Below are 21,074 nucleotides of genomic sequence, written 5' to 3' on the forward strand. Positions count from 1 at the left end.
AAGATTCCCATACGGCGTCACACATCTAAATCTTTCTTAGGCTTCCTCACTCACTATTACCATTTCGAGATGAAGAAATTGGTCTAAGTTTGTTGTTGTTTGGTTTTAAATGCATTCCCATGTCTTGGGTTCATCCTCTCCCGTACAGTTTCGAGAGTTGGACTGAAACCGGATAATATGGGAAAATATACTTGTGTGGAATATATCTTATTGTCAATGTTTATTTGAATTCATATTTATTAATTGACTGATATAGACTTGCCCATTTCAACTTGTTTACAATAAAGATGCTTAATAATTCTGTTTAGACCGACTGTGGACAGATATTTATGTCAAGACCATATTACATGGAAAGATGAACCTTTTTAGTTTAAAATAACTTACTTTAACCTCAACAATCCTAATTGTAACCAGGCCAATCGCAAAATAAAGGATGTTCTTCCTATTTGGTCCCATTTTAAATCCATCTACGCTGCTACTAGCTTCTTAGCTAACGCTAAGCTAATTTAAGTACTGTTTGTTGAGCTATATTCATTATGGATAATTTATAGTTGGCTACGGATTCTAACAGTTGAATGTTTGTTTTTCCGGATGCCAATTGGTCGTTCTGCCTCAGAAGAGATGATAAGACGTATCATATAGACCACCCAGTTCTCTCACACTGCTGCTCCTACTACCTGTAAAGTCCATTTCAGGGAATAAGCTCCCAGTTTGAAGCTACAAATCTGTACGCATAAAACCCACAGAGGACTTTTCTAATTCTTTTTTTGCATTTATGGTACCCCTTTTTGACATTCTATGAGAAACAAAAACGTGGTTGAGTCAATGACTGGCGTTTGGCCACTGGGGCAAAAGGTCACACGAGTCAACTGAGAGTTCAGACAAAGTTGTTACTCACCTAATCTTGACAGAGTTTAAGACTGAGAGCCTTAAAAATGGCTTTCAAAACAAACACCATGTAAGGCAGCTTCCAAAGGCATGTACATAATGTGACCGTATCGTGCCTAATACACAAGACAACAACCAAGTGATCTGCGTCACATGTTTCGCACTGAGTGTTTGGAACAAAACAAGCAAGCATTTGAGGACCGTGGTGGTTTAAACGTGGAATAAAGCACGAACATGTTGCTAAATCATTGGGCGAGGATGACGAAGATTGCTCTAAGTGTGTCATCAGTATAACCGCAATATTGACATTATTTTAAAACGGCTTCAACAAACACTGGAAAATTGAAAGACGGGGAGGTGTGGGAGGTGACACAAGAGTAATGTATCCGCTTTCCATTAATCTTGCCAATGAAGTAAGGTAGGGAATTTCCAGAATCGGAAAAAGATGAAGCAGGAATGTCAACAAGAGAAGAATTTACTAATTGGTAGGGCGAGGAATTTCTACTTCCAAACCTGTAATCTTAATAGACAGAAGCAGTAGACTCAGTCAGATAAAGAGGTGAGAGGAACCGTACAGTGTATAATCGGTTTGTTGAATGTGATGTTGCGTGACTGTTGAACTAATGGTCAATGTACCATATTATCCAGTCTCAGTGCAACCAGATGTTCTCGTTGGCTCATGTTTCTACTTATTAGGATGGACACAAAGTAAATTTCACTATTTCAGTTATGTATACTCTCGCTGGACTGTGGCTTGTATTCCTGTTGAAGTCCTGATGTCACTCAGTGTATGTATGGAAATGATATGGCATGATAACTTGGAAAAACACAACAAAGTAGTAATTTTCTTAAAAATCATATTTGGCACGAGATTGTTTCAAAGGAACCTGAACTGTAGCGACAAGTTTGCGTGATTTGTTTGGTTAGTTCTAACATGGCTATGAGATTCTTTTTTTTATTTTTTTTAAATCATTTCCAGTTTAATCCATTTTGTAGAAATGTTATTTTTACGTACGCCAACATTGTTGTTTACGTCGCAATACATTCTCTGAGTAGTGACGTAAATGGCCACTCGCTCTCTGTCGAGCAATGTGAAACGGGTATAAAGAAAGCGAGGGAAGCCCTGAAGCAATCCTAAAGAAAAACCCCTACGCTGCGCTCTTGAGAGCTCTCCCGATCACATGGTGTTTCTTCAGGAACGCTACAAGGTTTACCTCCTTTTCTTTATACCCGGCTCGCGTTGCTCGACAGAGTGAGTGGCCATTCTACGTCACTACGCACTGAAGGTGTTGCGACGTAAACAACAATGGCGGTGCACGTATAAATAAATCCATTTTCTCAACCGCTTGCTCCTCACAAGCGTCGCGGGGGTGCTGGTTTCCAGCCAATCGCAGGGCACACAGAGACGAACCTCCACCCACACTCACAAGCACCCCTAGGGACAATTCGGCGCACCCAATTAACCTGACATGCATGTCTTTGGAATGTGGGAGGAGACCGGAGTACCCGGAGAAGACCCACGCAGGCACGGGGAGAACATGCAAACTCCACCCAGGAAGGCCGGAGCCTGGACTCGAACCCGAGTCCTCAGAACTGGGAGGCGGACCTGTTAACCAGTCATTCACCGTGCCGCCCCAATAAAGTCATCTCGATCTGAAATTTACAAACAGAGTAAAGGAAAGTGTTCTTCTGGCCCGTGGTTAGTGAGACAAAAAAGGGTGCTGATTTGAGTCTAGGTGATGGAGTGTCCTCCCATGTCCATTTTAAAAATTTTGGAATGGCTTCTTGCCGAAGCATCCCAGAGGATGTGTCGCTCCATAGTAACGCCATCATCATTCCAAACACATCCATAAGTAGAGACGTAACAGATCCCTTGCAGCAAGTGTTTTATACGATCCAGGTCTACCATTTTCCAACTCTCAGCACCACCACTGCCGCTGTTTAGAAAAAGATCAAGATCCCCTTTTGAAATGGACGTAGCTCTAAAAGGGAAACGTCAGCGAAGTGGTAAACATTCACAGTAATCTGTAACAATGATAGCAGGGAGTTGTATCTTGAGAGATGATCCAGTTCTTGGCTCCCAAGTGAAAGCAATTGAGCAGTTCTGCCCGTGATAATGTACAGCATATGTGTGGGGAAGCTCACACGTCCATTTTTTTTTGTTTTTTTTTTTTGTCTGTGATGTTCTACTTGAAACTGTGCACACATTACAGTACGTTCAGTAACCTAAACATTTGTCCTCTTGCAATGATGGACGGCACTTTGCTCTTAATATCTGACTGATCTGGATCTTGACATACTTTTATGTGACACACATTGTTATTTATGTCATGGGTAACCCAAAGCAGTTGTGTTTCTGGAGTTACCAGCCAATTGTTCCTCATAAAATGTCTGAATAGAATATAGTTCATGTGGATAAAGCTGTGTTGACATGGAACATTTAGACTGGTCATGCAATGGTACAGTCTGCTTTTTGGATGTCAAGTTGTATCATTAGTGAAGTCACATCCTTTTAAATCCACATGTGACCTGTATGATCCAATCACATTCAGCATATAAAGACTCCAAATGTAGCCGTTTCTAAATACGGAGTGTCCTGTTATTACACCTTCTGGAATGTCTCTTCTAAGTCTACTTTGTTATTGAAACAGCAAATGTATTTTGATTCTCAAGCAAGTGGTGTTTTATTTGAATTCCTTTCTTGCAAACTTCAACCACAGAAGGGAATGCAGACATACGTTCTACTTAAAGCAGGAAAGTAAGTCTATGTAAGATGCAGTAAAACAAACACTTGCTTTAATAGGTTGCACTTAGGTATCGTGGAAACCATATTTAAATAGTCTGGTATAATCAATTTCACCTCACCAAAAGATGTAAAATAACCGCAAAACCACATCGTGGCAATTTCTGCGTTCAGCAGGTATCTCCCACCAATGTTACTGACTTCACATTACATGCCGCCATAACCACGACCACCGAATATAGATATTAGGAGTTTCTCATACTGCACCCACAGACAGTGAATCGTAAAGGACTAAAGAACGACATCACATAGGTACCGACCTCACCTAAAGGATTAAAGGTTGACATCACGAACATCACGTTTTGTAAACAGACACTTGTACGATTCACTGTCTGTGGGTGCAGTCTGAGAATTGTGTGTGGTTTGCCCGATTATTGTCCAACTGTCCTGTGTACAGCGTCTCTGAGTTTCTGCCTCTCGATTTGAATAAATGGAGAAAATCTTATTTGTGTCTGCATTTGGGATCCAAACCTCTCAGTACACAACAGACACATAACAGGTCATGAACAATGACTCTGGCGCATGCGACCCACGCAATGACAGGGAAATTCCAGTTGCAATTCAGCAAAATTTTGCAGTAATAACGCTAATAATAATGCATATATTTGTGGAGACTGGGGGTCAAGTTGTATTTTACAATTTTAAAAAGGTACAGAATTTCACACGTTACTTCATGTTAAGGATTGGATAGCTCTTTAATATGAAAAGAAAATGCACTGAGATGTCACCAACATCTTACAAATGCAATTATGCCATCTAGTGTCAGAAAAATTATCTCAAAACAAATCAATATCACACTTTTTAATTTTAACTCAATTTTATGAATTATTGTGCATTATTATTCCTGCATCAATGACAAAAGATGCAGCCACATTTGATTTTTTCCCACTTTTATGTTAACAAGAGTATGAAACTTATTACGAACAGATACAAAATTTGCGATTATTGAAGTCGTGAGATTATTCATGACTAAAAAATTTGATCGTTTTTACACCCCTAATACATATACACACATATATGTGTGTATGAATCCACACTGTGTTATATTTGCCAAAGAGACAGAAAATAACATGAAAACACAGCAGACAAATCAATGTATTCGAGATAGCCTCACTTATTGAGTGGCAACGTAAGATGGCTGCCACACATACAAGTTGTCTCTGTACTCAAAAGACCAAGATTCCTTGCGACTAGTAGTCACAATTTGTTGCCAATGACAAAAACAAAAAAATCTGACAGTAGCTGATACTGAAAACCATTTAAGGAACAACACGAGTCCATTTTATGGCTTCCAAACTGGCGTATTTGGTTGACTGGGCGTGTTTGTATAATCTTGATTCTCCTTAGTACTTTGCATTTATGACCTCCACCGCTTCATTCAGTCCCATTTCCCGGATGACACATCATATCTGCTCAAGTTTCAGTCAGCCATCTGTGCTTTCCCTTCACGATCTTTTCTCTCAAGGTGACTTAGATTGTCTAACGGCTCATGTGGTCCTCAGCAGATGGACAAACCTCCATTGTAGATCTTTAGTTTTGAAAGGAGATTTGAAAACAACCTACGCCAAACAGTTCAGTGGTTTTACATTTCGCAATGGACTGAAATCATTTTACAAAACAAAGTAATACTATATGATTCACTGTAATGCAATGTAATCTAACCTTACGAAAACGATAATTCCAAATTCGTTTCACTGTCTATTTTTCAGCAAAGACCCCAGTAGACTGATAGTTAATATCGGTGCAAAGTAAATAAGTCGCTAAGTGTCCCATGACTGAAAAAAACCCAAAACTATTTCCATGGCTGCCAAGTGATGATATTCCACCGACAAGTGAACACAACTGCATGTTTTATTTGGAAAGCAAATCCTTTCATTCCTATTACAACAATCGATTCATCACATCCATTTATTTTATGGACTTGGGTATGGAACCTATCCCAGGTGATTCGATAAAAGAAAACAGAACCCTAAGCCTCTCCATCAGGCAGTAATTTATTATTATTTATGAATTTTATTTACTTACTTCATGATATTTATACTTGTGATATTGATTAATTAATATATTTGTGTTATCTTGTTTTACCTGTCTTTTACAAGAGAAACCTGGGCAAAATATACATTTAGACACCAATAAAAAAAATAAAATAAAAATAAATAAATAAAGCTACGATGCACTTCGCTTGGATTTTAATCCATTCTCTCTTCTCTATCACCAGATTGAGAACTATATCAAGGAACGGATGAAAACAGAGATGGCGCAACTGCAACAGAGCGCTGTCCACAACCACACGGCAGCCATGTTGGAAATGGGCACCAACCTGCTCTCTCAAACTGCAGAGCAAACACGGAAGCTGACTGATGTCGAGACGCAGGTGATGTCATGTCGATGTGCACGACAGTTGCAATTTTATCCGCCCTTTTTAAATGTAGTCTCAGTTTTAGTCCAGATTCAATCACGCTTGTTAGTTTTTATAATAGTTCGTCAACCTGATCCTATTTTTATTTAGTCTATTTTAGTCAACTATAAATCTAGCATTTTAGTCTTTAATTTAGTCCAAGAAAACATATATATATATATATATATATATATATATATATATATATATATATATATATATATATATATATATATATATATATATATATATATATGATTTTTTTTTTTTTTTTTTTTTTTTCCAGCAGATTTTGAACATTTCAGATCTAAAACTATTTCACATACAATTTTCTCAAATCATTTTCTGGAAAACAATTTGACACACAATTACAGTATATCAACAAGTGGCTACTATGTCTCCATGCTACGAGCTAGCAAGTTAGCAAGCATTAGTTAGCGGTCGGATTAATACCATCGTTGGAATGTTATTACGGAAGCGTATTGCATTCACTTGAAAAAACAAAATTGTGACATTCAGTTTTTGGAGGAGCGTTGTATTTTTTTTTTGTTTTTTTCCAGTTTTTTATTTTGTTTTTTTCTGTTTTACAGAATTTTTTTTTTTAACTGAATATTTTTTTCTGTCATAAAAAATATTCCGAAAAACAGGGAAAAAATTACTCAGAAAAACAGGGCAAGAAATATTCAGAAAAACAGAAAAATAATTATTCTATAAAACACAGAAAAACAGTAAGAAAAACAGAAAAAAATATTCAGAAAAACAAGGGAAAAATATATTTTTTTTAAAACTGAAAAAGATGAAGGGGAAAAAACAGGGAAAAAATATTCAAAAGACAAAGCTCCCCATTTTTTTTTTCATGTGAATGCAATACGTTTCTGTATGTTATAGCTGTTGTTGGGTTTTTTTCCTTACAAAATCATATAATTTTCGTCTCGTTTGTGTTCATAAACTAAAATGTCAATAGATTTTACTGCAGTTTTTATTAAGTACAGTACATTTTTGTCTCATCTTCATTCGTCGACGGAAATTCATACTGAGTTAGTATCAGTTATTGTTTAGGAATGAGGGTTGTAGTCTAGTCTAGCCGTAGTCCGGTGAAAAATGTATGTTGACAAAAATATTTTTGTTTAGTTTTTGTTGACTAAATTAACAATAGTCCACATTGCATCCTATATGGCCATTAGGGTGAGAACAAGCCAGAAGAATATAACATCAAAAAAGAAAAAAAAAAGTGTCCATGTGCGTGTGTGTCTCAGGTTTTGAATCAAACATCGAGACTTGAGATCCAGCTGCTGGAAAATTCTCTTTCCACTAACAAGTTGGAGAAGCAGTTAATGGTCCAGACCAACGAGATCAACAAGCTCCATGACAAGAACAGGTAAACAACAATTAACGCCTCAAGCAAACAAGCTAAGTCAAAAGCTATCACGCAAAAGCTAAGAATGCTATCAAGCATGAACCAGCTCAAATTTGGGCGGATAAAGCGGAATTCAGATTGAAATGTATGATTCCGTTTGTTGGAAAAAAACAAAACAAAACGGTTATTTTCAAAATACATCAGAGGCTTATTAACATGGAATGCTGTAAGCTTGAGAGAAAACATCATTCCCAATACAGACTCTTTAATTTTTTCTTTTTATCCCTTGATTCAAGAATATCATCGACCAGGAATGAAGTTGAAATACACATATTGAAAAAAATAAAATAAAAGAGTGTGTACTGGGAATGATGTTCATGACATTGTATACATTTATTCTGAACATTTATTCTCTTCATTTGGTAGTGTTTCGATTATTTTTTTTTTTATTTTTTTTTTAAGTCTGCTGGAGCAGAAGATGCTCGAGATGGAGTTGAGGCACCATGAAGAATTGGAGACCCTAAAGCAGGAGAAAGGAAGTCTTCAGGTTCTTGTTGGGAGGCAGAGTGGGGTTATCAAAGAGCTGGAAGCCCACCTGAGCCGGACTACGGGAAACAGCACTGCCCTGCAAAGGCAGCAGCAGGAGATGATGGACACCGTCCACAACCTGCTCAACCTTTGCTCCAAAGATGGAGGTAGGTTCATTGGGATTTTACCTTAGTCAATCTTATCAATTTTATTTAACGTTTTTTTTTCCCAAATCGTCTTGGGACCACCATGTTGGTGGTGACCCCTACCCTAACCCAAGAAAAGGCCACTTGGTACTCGTCAGACCACACGGGGTAAAGACAACTGTTAGACCAACTAAATCTTGAACCAATGTAGCATGAACTTGTTTTGAAATACTTTATTTCTCTGGGCAGACGCTCCAGCTTAAACATCACTGATTTTCCAATCCTCTCGAAACGACTCTACTGTAGGAAACACCGAGAATCAGTGCCTGCAAAAAATCTGAAGCCGTAAAAGCAGCGTGAAGCGAGCAATGTGTTTCTTGTTTGAACCTGGCTACTTCTGTTGAAGAGGCTTAGTGGCTTTCATAAACCATCATGATACAAGATTTGCAACAACTGGTTTTCAAGCTTTATTTATAAAACAGCTGTGCATATTTATTGAAAGAAATGTCAAACTGAATGTGATTTACAAAGACAAAGGATCATTTTATTCCTCCAAGCGTGACTCACTTGTGATAATATAAACTCACGGGTTTTTCCGTAAGCCCAACATGACCTAAGACCAATTTTTATTTTGATCAAATACAGTCCATTTTTTCATCACAAACACAAAATTATAAATGGGAGATTTAACAAGAATGTACTAGTTGTTAGAAGAATCTTGAGACGGACATTTCTCAACAAAAGACATCATGTCGTCATGAGCGGATAACTGCCGGATAACCGAACATGATGAATAAATGCTGCTTGCTTTTGTAATTTTAATGGGCCGTGCAATATCAGGTCACGGGTGTACTGACCTCCTTTGAAATCAATCCATTTCGTCTGGATTTGTTTGGGTAACATTTAATTACCGGAGTCCTTGGAGACCATCTTGGCTTTCCTGCTGAATATGTATTAGCGCAGCCTCTTAATGTAGATCCAAATAAAACACGTGCGAAAATGGGTTTACTGGAACTGTCAAGTCGAATGAAATTCTCCATGGATAAATATTTTATTATTTTTACCTTGCTTCGCTTTCGTCCCCGTACAAGGTCTTTGATTAACTAGACTAAGTGCAATTACTGGAGAAATTGCGTGGGAATGCTGAAATCTGAATGCTAATAGCTGAATGCTTATGAATGAAATTGAATAAGCCATCGGCTTCTACCCGTCAGCCCTTCTTTCGGATGTCAATGTTGCAAATGATGTGACGTGATCGATGTTAGCTGTAATGTGTCCGAAAGGGAAAAAAATAACAAAACAAAACAAGAAGGATGAATTATGTTTAGCATTCCCACAAATATCACTTTAGTGTCTCTTGTGATTAGTAGCAGTCTCATCTCGACGCGTTTGGACATGCAGTGTGGCTGCTAGTGTGTGGTGGGTCCTTCCCTCCACTGTTGTGGGTTTCAGGGTTGTGACGGGTGGGCAGGTTAAAGGTCACTCCTTTCCTAACCCCAGCCTGAATAAGTCAAAATGTAATATTTCCTGAGGGATGGCCTGACCGAATGAGGTGACGGGCGGGCGGATGGAGCTCACCGGCCTTGTTTTAATACCGCATTTAAAAATAAATAAAAAATAAATAAATACATATTGTTTTGATCATAGCGTATTGTCTTTTAAATTGAATTGAGTTAGAATTGAGTAATGCTGGACCAATTAATCAGATGGCCAAAATCAAAACACATCAATTGGTATTTCCACAAGCAATCCTCAGATGAGCAATGCAACGTGTACACGGAACTGACCTGGATGTTATTATCTTACACACAACCTAACGTTACGGCCACCCGCCTGTCAATAATATCCCTACTGTTGAACTAGGGGCAGTCTTTTGCACATTATTCATTATTGTATGTTTCTTTTATGTGATTATAGACACTGTCCGTTAAGATCAATAAGCATCCCTGGACAAACTGCCACAATCTTAAGAATGTGTTTAAGTAGCTACTTTTTCTGCAAGTCTTTTTTTTTTTTTTTGTGGTTAGAACAAGTGTATACAAGTCATGGGGATTACGTTTGCAATCACAGTTTATAAACTGGCCAGTGGTTTCTATTAACCGCTGTATATTGACATTAAATTGCTGTCGAAATCGAAAGCAATTTAGGGTTATTTTCCTAATAATATGCTGACTCATGTCTGCTAGTCATTTCATTTTTCACAACACTGATCTTTCATAGACTTTTATTTTTCTCCAAACAGTGCATGTACAACTTTTCCATGTGTGTTTTCCAATATCGCAGTGAAAGCAGATATTTTTGATGTGGCGAGATGAAGCAATTTGTTGAAATTGTATTCATTACCCAAAGCTCATTAGGGTGCAATGAGCCGCAGACCGCCATTAAAAGTAATTGACCACAGCTTTGGAACACTCTTTTAGAGTTGCTGGCTACAAAATAAGAATTTGTTTTACAGTTTTATGTTATCTCATGCAATTAGTGTTATTCATCATTTTTATTGCTTCTTAACAGCAGGAATGAGGCTGATTAATTTATTCAAAAAATATTAGAAATACAAAGAGCATTGTGTGCAACTCCAATTTGCAATAGTAAATATGAGATCAAACTTTAAGATCAGTACCTGTGTGTGTGTGTGTATCCCTCATGGTATTATATTAGGTATATTTTTATATTGAATTCCATTATTTCCAGTATTTTTTATGCCTAAACTTTTGCATGCTGTGGTCGGAAGGATGGCCATAAAGTCCCACTGTAGCTACCAAGCTGGGTAGAAAATGCATCAACAAATGCATGTTTTTTTTTTACCTAACAGTCTGAGTTGAGGGCGTCATTTTAATATTAGGGATGTAACGATAAGCGCGATATCGTGATATTAAAACTCGTCGTCGTCATGTTCACAATCTTTAAAAGGAACACATCTGTTAAAAAAAAAGTCAGGTTGATTTCCATTTGTGCAGTCTAGCACCCTCTAGTGGCTATGTTATTAGTGCAATTTAATTTTCATTAAGGATGTTTTGGCCTTCTATGTTTAAAATTTATGCTAATTGTCAGATGAAGGGGAACCTAATTTGCTTGTGAAGCGATCAATATGTGCTTGCATTGCCAAGTAAGTGCCTCAATATTGTTATTAGAGATTGTAGGTGGTTTATATGCATTGCTGTTATGTACAAAAGCACAATATTGTGCTTTTTTTTTTTTTAGTATGAGTTCACTTTTTTACAATGTTGTGATTGTTTTTAAATAGCGCCAACGCCCCCACAATATCGTGATAATTATCGTATCGTGACCTTCATATCGTGATAATATCGTATCGTAATGTTTGGATATCGTTACATCCCTAATTAATATACCACAAACTTGCAACAGTATATGTTTATTATAACTGAATACCAATACTTGGTCTTTTTATAATTTTTTTAATTTTTTTATTTTTTTTACTAATTGTGCATGTCTATGTGTCTTTTGTGGGAGTTTACGGAATTCTGTGAAGTAGTACTGACAATTTTGCAGCGCTGTACATCTTTCAACCAAATATGTGCAAGAACTTCATTGGCTCATGCATCGAATCCGACTCGACTGATTGCAGTCACATGGGAGCAGTGATGTCTATAGCAGTCCATTTAGCTCCAATTTTCACTCTCTTCAGTTCCAGGATTTAGGCTCATTTGGCACAAGTGCTGATTTATGCAAACACCCAAGGCCTATTGGTCTTTTCACATGAACCCCCTGCTGAATATGAGTCCCCACTGAACCACTAAATATTTTACTGCAAACAAATATTGGGACATAAATAATATTTGGAGATCTGGGCAACATGCGGTACAAGGGAACCAGTCTTGTTGCGGCACTTCCAGTCCCAGAGCGGTTTTCTTCCACTTTGGGAAATCGCAGTAGCTATTGTGAAATAATTGTCAACACTAATTTCAGGTCAAAAAAAAAAAATCCTCCACCAACATTAACCTCCCAGGCTCCTTAAAAGTACCCTGCTGTCAGCCCGCTTGGGGTAAATTACCGTCTGACAGGGCTATCCTTTGTTGTATTAGAGTCTGGGGCACAAGGGCCCGCAATGTCGACCTGTCACAGCAGGAGGGTCTTGTCACTGACACTCAATACTTTGTCAAAATGGCCAAATACTGTAGTGGACCCGAATAAACGACCTACTTCCAAAGGAGGGTTCCTTTGCGCACAGGCGGATCAAAGCAAACGCAAAGGATCACTGACTCATTTCACTTTCCAATGACATCTTCTTTGACTCCTCCATTATAACAATAAAAACAATGGGGTGAAAACTGACGTGAACCCATTAAGTGGGAGGAGAGAGGCACAGAATAAAGAGGATGTTAAAAAAGAAAATCTGAAGGAATTTCCATCACTATAACAAGGCTTGGAAAGTAAATATAAACCACTTGTTATAACAGGAACTTGAAATTTATAGCTTGTAGTATTTTGTCCATAGCCTCATGCTTGGTTTCAAAATAGTGTGGCCATAATTATCTACAGATGGAAATGGATGCAGCTGGTCTGTCAAAGTTTGAAGCCCTCTCGGAGAGAGTGCGGAATCTGGACGGTGAACTCGGGTTCTTCTGCTAATAAGCTAGTTGACCTCAGATTTTATCTCGAAGTTACAAGATACTCGCAGCGAGACGTCGCTGTCTATCTTCTGCCTTCTGATTCTTCAATCATGAAAAACAGGTAAATGTTATTCATTTTCAACTCTATATAGGAATACTGTAAAGGGGACTAATAAGATGAAGACTGGTAACAGGAAAAATTTCAAATTTAAATCACCGTTAATCGTAAAACCACATTATAGGCAAGCTATATACTATCTGATGTATGTTTTGTTTTAATTCCACTGTTGCTTTCCAACAATAATCTCATAAATCAAACGGGCAACAAAAGTCAGTAATAGTTTATAAGAAACTTGCAACTAAATCAAAACTCAATCTGTTACATGATGTGCCTAGAAAATGGTTTTTTTTCACAATTGATTTGCTTTCTTGGATTCTCTTTCCTGGTCACAAACTGTTGCCCAGCCACTTGTTGCAAGGACCACAATGTCTCAAATCCAAATCCAAAAACACCATAATCAAATACACCTAATGAAAATAAATGGTATAACATAAATGAAGCACATTTTAAGCGATGTAGTGTGCTGGTGTGTGTGCAAATATTTGGCCACTTTGACGGAATGATTCACATCCACTCGGGGTGTAACAAAGAACACTTTGAAACAGAAAAATAATAAATGCGAGGTATCGAACCAAATCGTTCCACTATTAGATCTATCTAAATGCGTATCAATTCATCTTTTATGGTTAAATGGTACTTTTACGGGAATGACATTCAAATGAATGTAAAATGACAACAAAAAGTCAGTGCATTCCGCCCCCTCAAACCAAGCCGCACCATATCGAATTGAATCGTAATCCCACTGAGTCGAACCAAATTGAATTGTTCCATGAATCGTTTCGCACCCAATGTATGGAGAACCGTATCGGATCGTCTTTTGTGGACCAACCTTGTCCTGTTCATTTGAATGGGGTTTCCCTTAATAGCTTGATTACCTTCTACCATGGTGAACTGAAAATTCTAATTTGGCCTTGGCATGCACTTGATAATTAGAAGAGACTTAGAGCATATCGTCTGTGGACAGCCCTTGGACAAGTCAATTAAACTAGGTTGCTTTTTAGAAGTAAATCAGGAAACATTTGACCAGCCTGAAGATGTAACTAGAACAAAGTAACAAACCTAGGGTAGACAACAAAAGTACTGCAGATGACTGGATTTGCTAAGGAGGACCAGTAGATCACGAGGCTAGTGCAACGGTGAGAGCTAAAGGTACAGCAGGGAGAATACCTTAATAGAACGTTTGTTAATTGTGACTTCTGTCGGTTTTGAAGACCTAAACAGCTGCAATTCCAGCAGGGACCACATCCTGTAAAGACGACAGCTCTTGATCCAAAGGCTTCCATTTTTTTCAGCTAGAGATTTGACAAACTGATATAGGTCAATGAATTTTGATCATCTATCATTCGGCAATTGTCAACAGTCGGGACACCCCTCCGTCGTCGTCAGTTGTCAATATTTGAAGCTGAACTGTGTTGTAGTCTTCAATCCGTCATCGTCGATTCTCAGCAAAATGGGACGCCCGTCGTTGACGGATTGCCAACGTTATTCCGTGATTGATGGACCGTCCGTCAATATTGATGGAATGCCCACCTGTGCAAACTGACCCAAACTTCTGTTTGTGGCAAGCATATTGGGAGGAAATGCAGCATGATTAGATGCTGGTTCGAAGGAAAACTTCTGGGCCAAGCAGTGTATCTTCGAGGAACAAAAGGAACCGTATCATTTTTTGAAAAGCATCCAAAAATATCAGATGTTAACAAGGCTAAGACAGGTTTGCTGGCCATGATTCGGTCTGCAAAAATATCATTCAAGATACAGTACTAAACTTAAATCCCTTAACGTCTCAGTAGTATATCTGCAATAAATAAATATCTTCTTGACAAGGCTGCAACTCAGTCTTCTGTTGTGATTGCCGAACTGATCATTTTTATTTTTGCACCCACAGTCCCAAAAGTACCGGATGAAGAAAAGAAGTTCCGCGATTGTGCCGATCTTTACCAAGCTGGCTTCCACAAGAACGGCGTTTACAACATCCAGATCAACTTGCAAGAGAACAAAAGGGTGAGACGATCCAAAATCCCTCCCACTATCGTGAAATCCTCACTTGGTGTGAACACTTCCATTGTTGGTTTAAAGTAAAGCACTTGGATCAAAGTTACTCTTTGCAAACGGGCTAAAGTCACTGAGCCACCGTGGGACATCTGCCACAATGATGAGTCCAAGCTGTGAATACTCTTGGCAGCTTTGAAAATGGAGGAATTTGGCGAGGGGCGAGGTGTGACGCCAGACGCGGGGCCGGACATGACGGGGACGCCGGGGTTGCGTGTTCTTACTGCTCTCCAGCAACTGATTGATGAAGGTGATAAGTTGATAAATGAAGAGGTTTGAGGTAGGTGCGAGTGGATCGTATCCGTCAAGCGCCACCGCTGGAATCATCCCGGCTGTTTTTGTGTGCATCGGCGAGATGGATGTGAGACAGCCTCCTGGAAATGATCGTGTCAGGGGTGCTTCCTTAATTAGACTCAGCCAGCGCTCATGTATGTTCAGCTGTGTGGGGTGGCTGATGTGAGAACTTCCCTACTCCACACTGGTGTCTCCAACTCAAAACAATAAGCAACCCCGCAGATAGACCCACAGCCCTGCATTATCAGCTTACGCACACTGAGGTCCAAGGTTAAGGGCCATATTACACCCAGGTGTCTCCTGGTATGTGTCCATCCCGGACCTCCACTTTGATCTGGTCCCTCTGATGAGGAACACCTCAAGGGAGTTGGTAAAGGATAAGAAGACGCTGATTAGTTTTGAGTGGGGCGTAGATACACCAAGTTCCCAAACATGACCCCAAATAACTGACCCGTCATTGTTCCTGAATGCCGCAGAGAATCACATCAAATATTCAATTCATCTCACGTTCCAGTTACATAGCATTAAATCTAATAAATTCAAAAAATGGCAGCCCACTGGGTGCTATCAGCATTGCTTTGTCAAAGTCTATTCTTTATTTTTATTATTATTATTATTTATAGGTGTATTGCAACATGGAAACAGCTGGCGGTGGATGGACGATCATCCAGCGCAGAGAAGACGGCAGCGTGGATTTCCAGAGGACGTGGAAGGAATACAAAATGGTGAGACAAGACAAATACCCGCATCATCTATGAGTAATACACAAGAGATCGTATTGGTGGTCCTTTTGCACATTGTCAAACTACGTTATGAGCACAACATCCTTTTGCAACCATACTTTAACAATCAGGTTTTTGGCGGGTTGAACATGTGGAAAAAGGGTCCACTGATCCATTTGGAACACTTCAGCCAGATGTTATTCCTCCTCAACTTTAGCCTCTTTTTTTGTATTAGAAACATTGTCTAGGGTGTCTTCGACCCGCCAAGATGTTATCCTTCCCCTTCTCAAACAGGAAATTATTGTGTGTAAATATGACAACAACACTTTTTTTTTTTTCCCGCCTCTTGTTGTACTGCGCTTGGTGCTTGCAAAGAACGTCATATGTTTGTCATCACGGAAATATCGACGCATATTTGGAATGGCAGCGTTGAGCTGAATTGCATTTATTATTGCTGGCAGTCAAACTGGAGACTTTACTGTATAAGTCACGACTATATACGTTTCGATAGTTGTCAGTTTATTATCAGATGGACTATATGTTTTTACTTTGCCTGATAATCTGCTTTCTGTCTCTAGTTTAATTTCCCCTTCAGTCCTTTTTACTGATGTATAATTTACTTGTCAGTATGAGTACGAGCTCAATGACGTTTTTTGATGGTACATGCGAGAGCATTACCATGCTAGATCATATTACTCAGGCTGCTGTTAAAAGCAACAAAAAATGAAATATATTGTTCGGTAATGCTATTAACATCTGGGGTTGAGAAAAAAAAAATATCTTGCACGAGGTAATGGTGCTTGTTTAGCAGTGTTGAACTGTCAACAAAGGATAGCATTTGGCATTAGCTAACGCGATAACACAACCACTGGTCGCCATATTAACTTGCATTTAAATTTGTTATACTAAATAGCTCCAGGCGGAAATTTATTGTACATTTGATTTACAGATAAATTGCAGTATTGGGTTATTATTTTTTGAAAATCTTATCACCTTAATTGAAAGACCTATTAGTTTAAAATATTTTAAATTTAATGACAAATGATAACACAGTACGGCCTGTTAGTTTCATTTAGTCAGGTAAGAAGCACTAATAAATAAATGTAAAAAAAAATAAATATATATATATATATATATATATATATATATATATATATATATAGCTATATATATATATAGCACAAAACAATATTGAAAGATGAGTTTTAGTTTGAAGTATTGACGTCAGACATCCATGGCAACTAGTTATAGTGACTGTCTCCTGTAGCTTTCCCCACGAAAATTTAAGACTCCTGAATTGTTTGACTTTAAATGGATTTCTGTTTGTTTTCTTAAAAAAGTAAAATGGAAAAATTGGGAGTAAAAACGTCATGTGTGACCTAAAGGCCCGTCCTATGAGACTCGACATGGAAAGCTTAGAGCGCTGAACAGGTGCACAAAGCGTGCATTACGTTACATGAGGGGTACCGTGAACCTTCGGTTGACATTCACAGTACATTGTGCAACGCGGCAGCAACGTTTTATCGCACTCTCCTTCAGCAGTTTGGAGGTGACTGATGGTGTTTTATAGTGTTATTAGTTTTCACATTCTTGGTCTTCATAGGCTTGTGCATGAGTTTAATGCACTCAAAGGATTTGTCGTTCTTTCCGTCAAGGTGTTGTGGCCAGTAGTTGTCATTCTGTTTGTTGGCCCAGGAAGTTAAGTTGTAGTATTACTTTTGTATTCAATGTGATCCAGGGGCTGTTATTAGAAGAGATGATCTATGCAAGGCCTTAGCTATTTTTGTTTTAATTACCGTTCCCAAAGTGTTTTTCACATAGTAAGATAGCAGGCTAAATAGGAAGGTACTGACAATTTGATTATGGTTACATTCAATTTAGACTTTAATGTGCATGAATATTGCCAAGTACAGAGTGGAAAAAAAAAGAAGCTTTTTAAGGGTGAGTTTGGGTGGGCGTATTATACACCGGTGTGTGTTATACACGGGATTTTCCGGTATGCAAAAATGCAACACTTACATTTTCTCTCCAGACCGGTATTGAAATGGACTCTGAATCACAACAGGAGACAAAGCTGATATCCACTGAGTGAAATATGTTGTATAAAAAGAAGAAGCTATAAAAAGGGGCCCGCTCACTTGCCTTTCCACCCACTCTGCAGGACATGCCTAAGCCCCCAAGAATGCGCCATATTTACTTTCCCTCCTTCCCATTCCTCGTCACCACACACGCTAAGCACAAACACAGACTTTGCCTCCACCACAAGCATCATCATCAACCCTTTTCCAATTGGATCACTTTCATCAGAGTTGTAATGTCAGCCCACTTCTGGCTATTAGTCTCTGCAGTCCACAGCTGTCCAAAGCACTTTGCCTTCATCTAGCGAAGAGCGTCTCAGGCAGACAGTATGAACGATATTTAGGAAAAGTATATAGGAAAAATGCAAATTAATGCACAGCCAGCTTTGCACTTTTTTGGTAGGTATCTACGGTATATTTATATATACGGTATATTTATTATAAAAGTGGATATTTAATATATAAATATATATATATATATACACATCCACATATATAAATAGAGAGAGAGAGAGAGAGAGAGAGAGAGAGAGTTTTGTTTTAAGCCAAGGTTTTATGTGGCCATAGAATCAGTCAATGATCATACTGTAGATGCGTGGAACTGCAAATGTGTAGTAAACATTTTTGACAAGTATGTTTGAATGTATTTGTATGTACGTTTGAACATATTGCAAATACATTTTGAAGGCACTTGAATATAAGTTTAAAGCTGCTGTATGTAGCAATTTTCCTCAAAATGTCTTTTCAACGGCCTTTTTAATTGACTGAAACATCGTCTAATTAGTGGATTGACACCTTAGCTGTTCACAATGGGTACTCCTACAAGCCTCAGGCCGATATTTTTTTTTTTTTTTCCTGCCTTCTGTCTGCAGATGTGGCATCACGTGCGCATTGTGTACATGAAGAAGGGAGTGTGCAGTTTCATTTTTCAGCCACAGGTGGCAGTTGCGATTCTAAATTAAATTTTCTGCATTCACTGGCTTTAAATGTATTTGCAAGTACTTTCGAACGTACGTGCAAATACGTTCAAAAGTACTTGTAAATGTAGTCAGGTAATGTATTTGCAAATACGTACAAACATACTTATAGGCTATATGCTAATAATTTAGTATTTGTTCAAATAATCCCAGTGTACTGACTTGCACATGTGCAAGTTAAAAAAATGCTACTTTTGCATTTGGCCTGCTTTTTATCAATATGTTCAAAACTTAAGGTAGTAAATATTTATTCGTCATTTCCATAATGCCACAGAGCATGTGCACGAGGACACTGTTGTTGGTTCCCTGGTTTCCCTGCAATGTTGGTGATTGCGTTGTAGATTTTATAGTTTAAAAAAAACACAAAACCTAGAATTTACGTACTTTGGTCTCATTTAATTCACTACATGGATGATCAGATGTTGAATTGAGACACTTGTGCACGTAAAGGAGATTTTGACGATAATAACTTTAATAAACTTTCATACTTTTAATAACCAACAATACCTTTTGATTTCAGGGTTTTGGAAGCACGTCTGCAGAGCACTGGTTGGGGAACGAATATGTTTACCAGTTGACCAGCCAAAGGCAGTACATCCTCCGGGTTGAACTGACAGACTGGGACGGACACCAAGCCTTCTCACTCTATGATCGCTTTCAAATTGGCAGCGAGAAACAGAACTACAGGTAGCGATCACGTAACTACAAAGATGACCCTTTGTGTGCTTTTGGACAGCATTTCACCTGCACCTCTCTCAAATCCAACATTTGCTGTGAATTTAACAACGGAGCGCTTCACTATGTGGCAAAATGGATGAGCCCTGCGAAAAAAAAAACTTCAACATTCCTGTATCCAAACACTTCTTAACATAACAAAAATATTTCATCACATACTATCCAGATTATTATGTTGTAAGAGCCTGGCTATGGAAATCGCACTTTTTGGATGAGGAACAAGACTTTAAGTGCTTTAAACTGTAGATGCCTGTCTGACATCACAGGCACTCAGTTACATGGTGTTTTCTCAAACTGACCTGCCTTTAAACTTTTAGTACTCAATTCAAGATGATTCAAATAGATGCATACTCAGTTATGCAGTATGCGTCCCTCCCGAAACGTTACAACAGTGAGGCAATTTACATTATATTTGCCGTGCGAATGAATTACGAATGCACAAAATACCCGCATCTTGTCAGCTAGCTTCAACTAAGAATGCATCGCTAGGATATTTGTTTTGCTCGTAAAATATCCCAAGATCTATTCTGTGCTACTATCATGGAAATAAGTCAGAGTTGGTTGGGAAGTAGCTGTTCCAATTTGCAAAAATACTCATGTCTTGAGAAAGAATCCAGACCGTACTTGGGTAAGTCACAAGACCGTATGTGTTCTTCATATTGAAAAAATGTAACCTATGTTTCAGATCCAAATGTAAATACCTGGAAATGAAAACCGAAATGTGAAATATTTTGACAACTCAAATGTCTCAAATGTTTTCAGTCTTCATCAAAAATAAATAGACGGGCGCGCTGGCGTTATTGTGTAACCAAGTAATCTATAGTGAAATGAGACACGAAACATATTTAAAAACAAAGATTGAAATACTTGAATTGACAGAGGAAGTGAAGTGATCATAAGATTTAAGCTTTTCAAGGGACAGGAACATTTCCAATCAATTCAATCGTGTTGATCCTGTTATGCAATCCCGCGGAGAGGTCTTTATGAACGCGGATTCAATCCAACTAAAATGTATTTCTTTGTTGTCTGTGTAAATGTCCTTTGACAGACATATTTGATGGCGTAGGGGTTGAGTCCGTGTTTCTGTTTATTCTTTGGGGGGTTAGTGATAACAGACCACAAACCCGGGCAGATGCTTCGGATTCTCGAATATGGAAAATTGCTGCAAAAATCCAAACGTTCCAAGAAATCCCTGGCCTCAACGAAAAGTTCTGACATCTTCACTTCTCAGGTTTTTAAAGTGATGCTCGGTCTGTCAGACAGCAAGTCCCTTTTGTTGTGAACATTGGAAAATCTTCGAGATTCTGTGACATATAGAGACCTTAACCTCAACTCTTTCGTACTTTCCAAGAGAGAAATATTGCTCTGTGTCTCCCGATAGCATCGGGTCATTTGACTTGTTGTCAT

General features: G+C 38.4%; 1 protein-coding gene across 1 annotated transcript in view; it reads left to right on the plus strand.

Annotated features, from left to right (window-relative positions):
- angpt1 (angiopoietin 1) overlaps positions 1–21,074 on the plus strand; it is a 45,988-nt gene that overhangs the window by 12,393 nt on the left and 12,521 nt on the right. The window contains exons 2-7 of the mRNA XM_077507775.1: positions 5,910–6,065; positions 7,346–7,467; positions 7,909–8,141; positions 14,698–14,813; positions 15,779–15,880; positions 19,453–19,619. Coding sequence (XP_077363901.1) covers positions 5,910–6,065; positions 7,346–7,467; positions 7,909–8,141; positions 14,698–14,813; positions 15,779–15,880; positions 19,453–19,619 — 896 coding nt within the window. The remainder of the gene's footprint in view (positions 1–5,909; positions 6,066–7,345; positions 7,468–7,908; positions 8,142–14,697; positions 14,814–15,778; positions 15,881–19,452; positions 19,620–21,074) is intronic.

Source organism: Festucalex cinctus, chromosome 19 (genome assembly GCF_051991245.1).
Source record: "Festucalex cinctus isolate MCC-2025b chromosome 19, RoL_Fcin_1.0, whole genome shotgun sequence".
Lineage (NCBI taxonomy): Eukaryota > Metazoa > Chordata > Actinopteri > Syngnathiformes > Syngnathidae > Festucalex > Festucalex cinctus.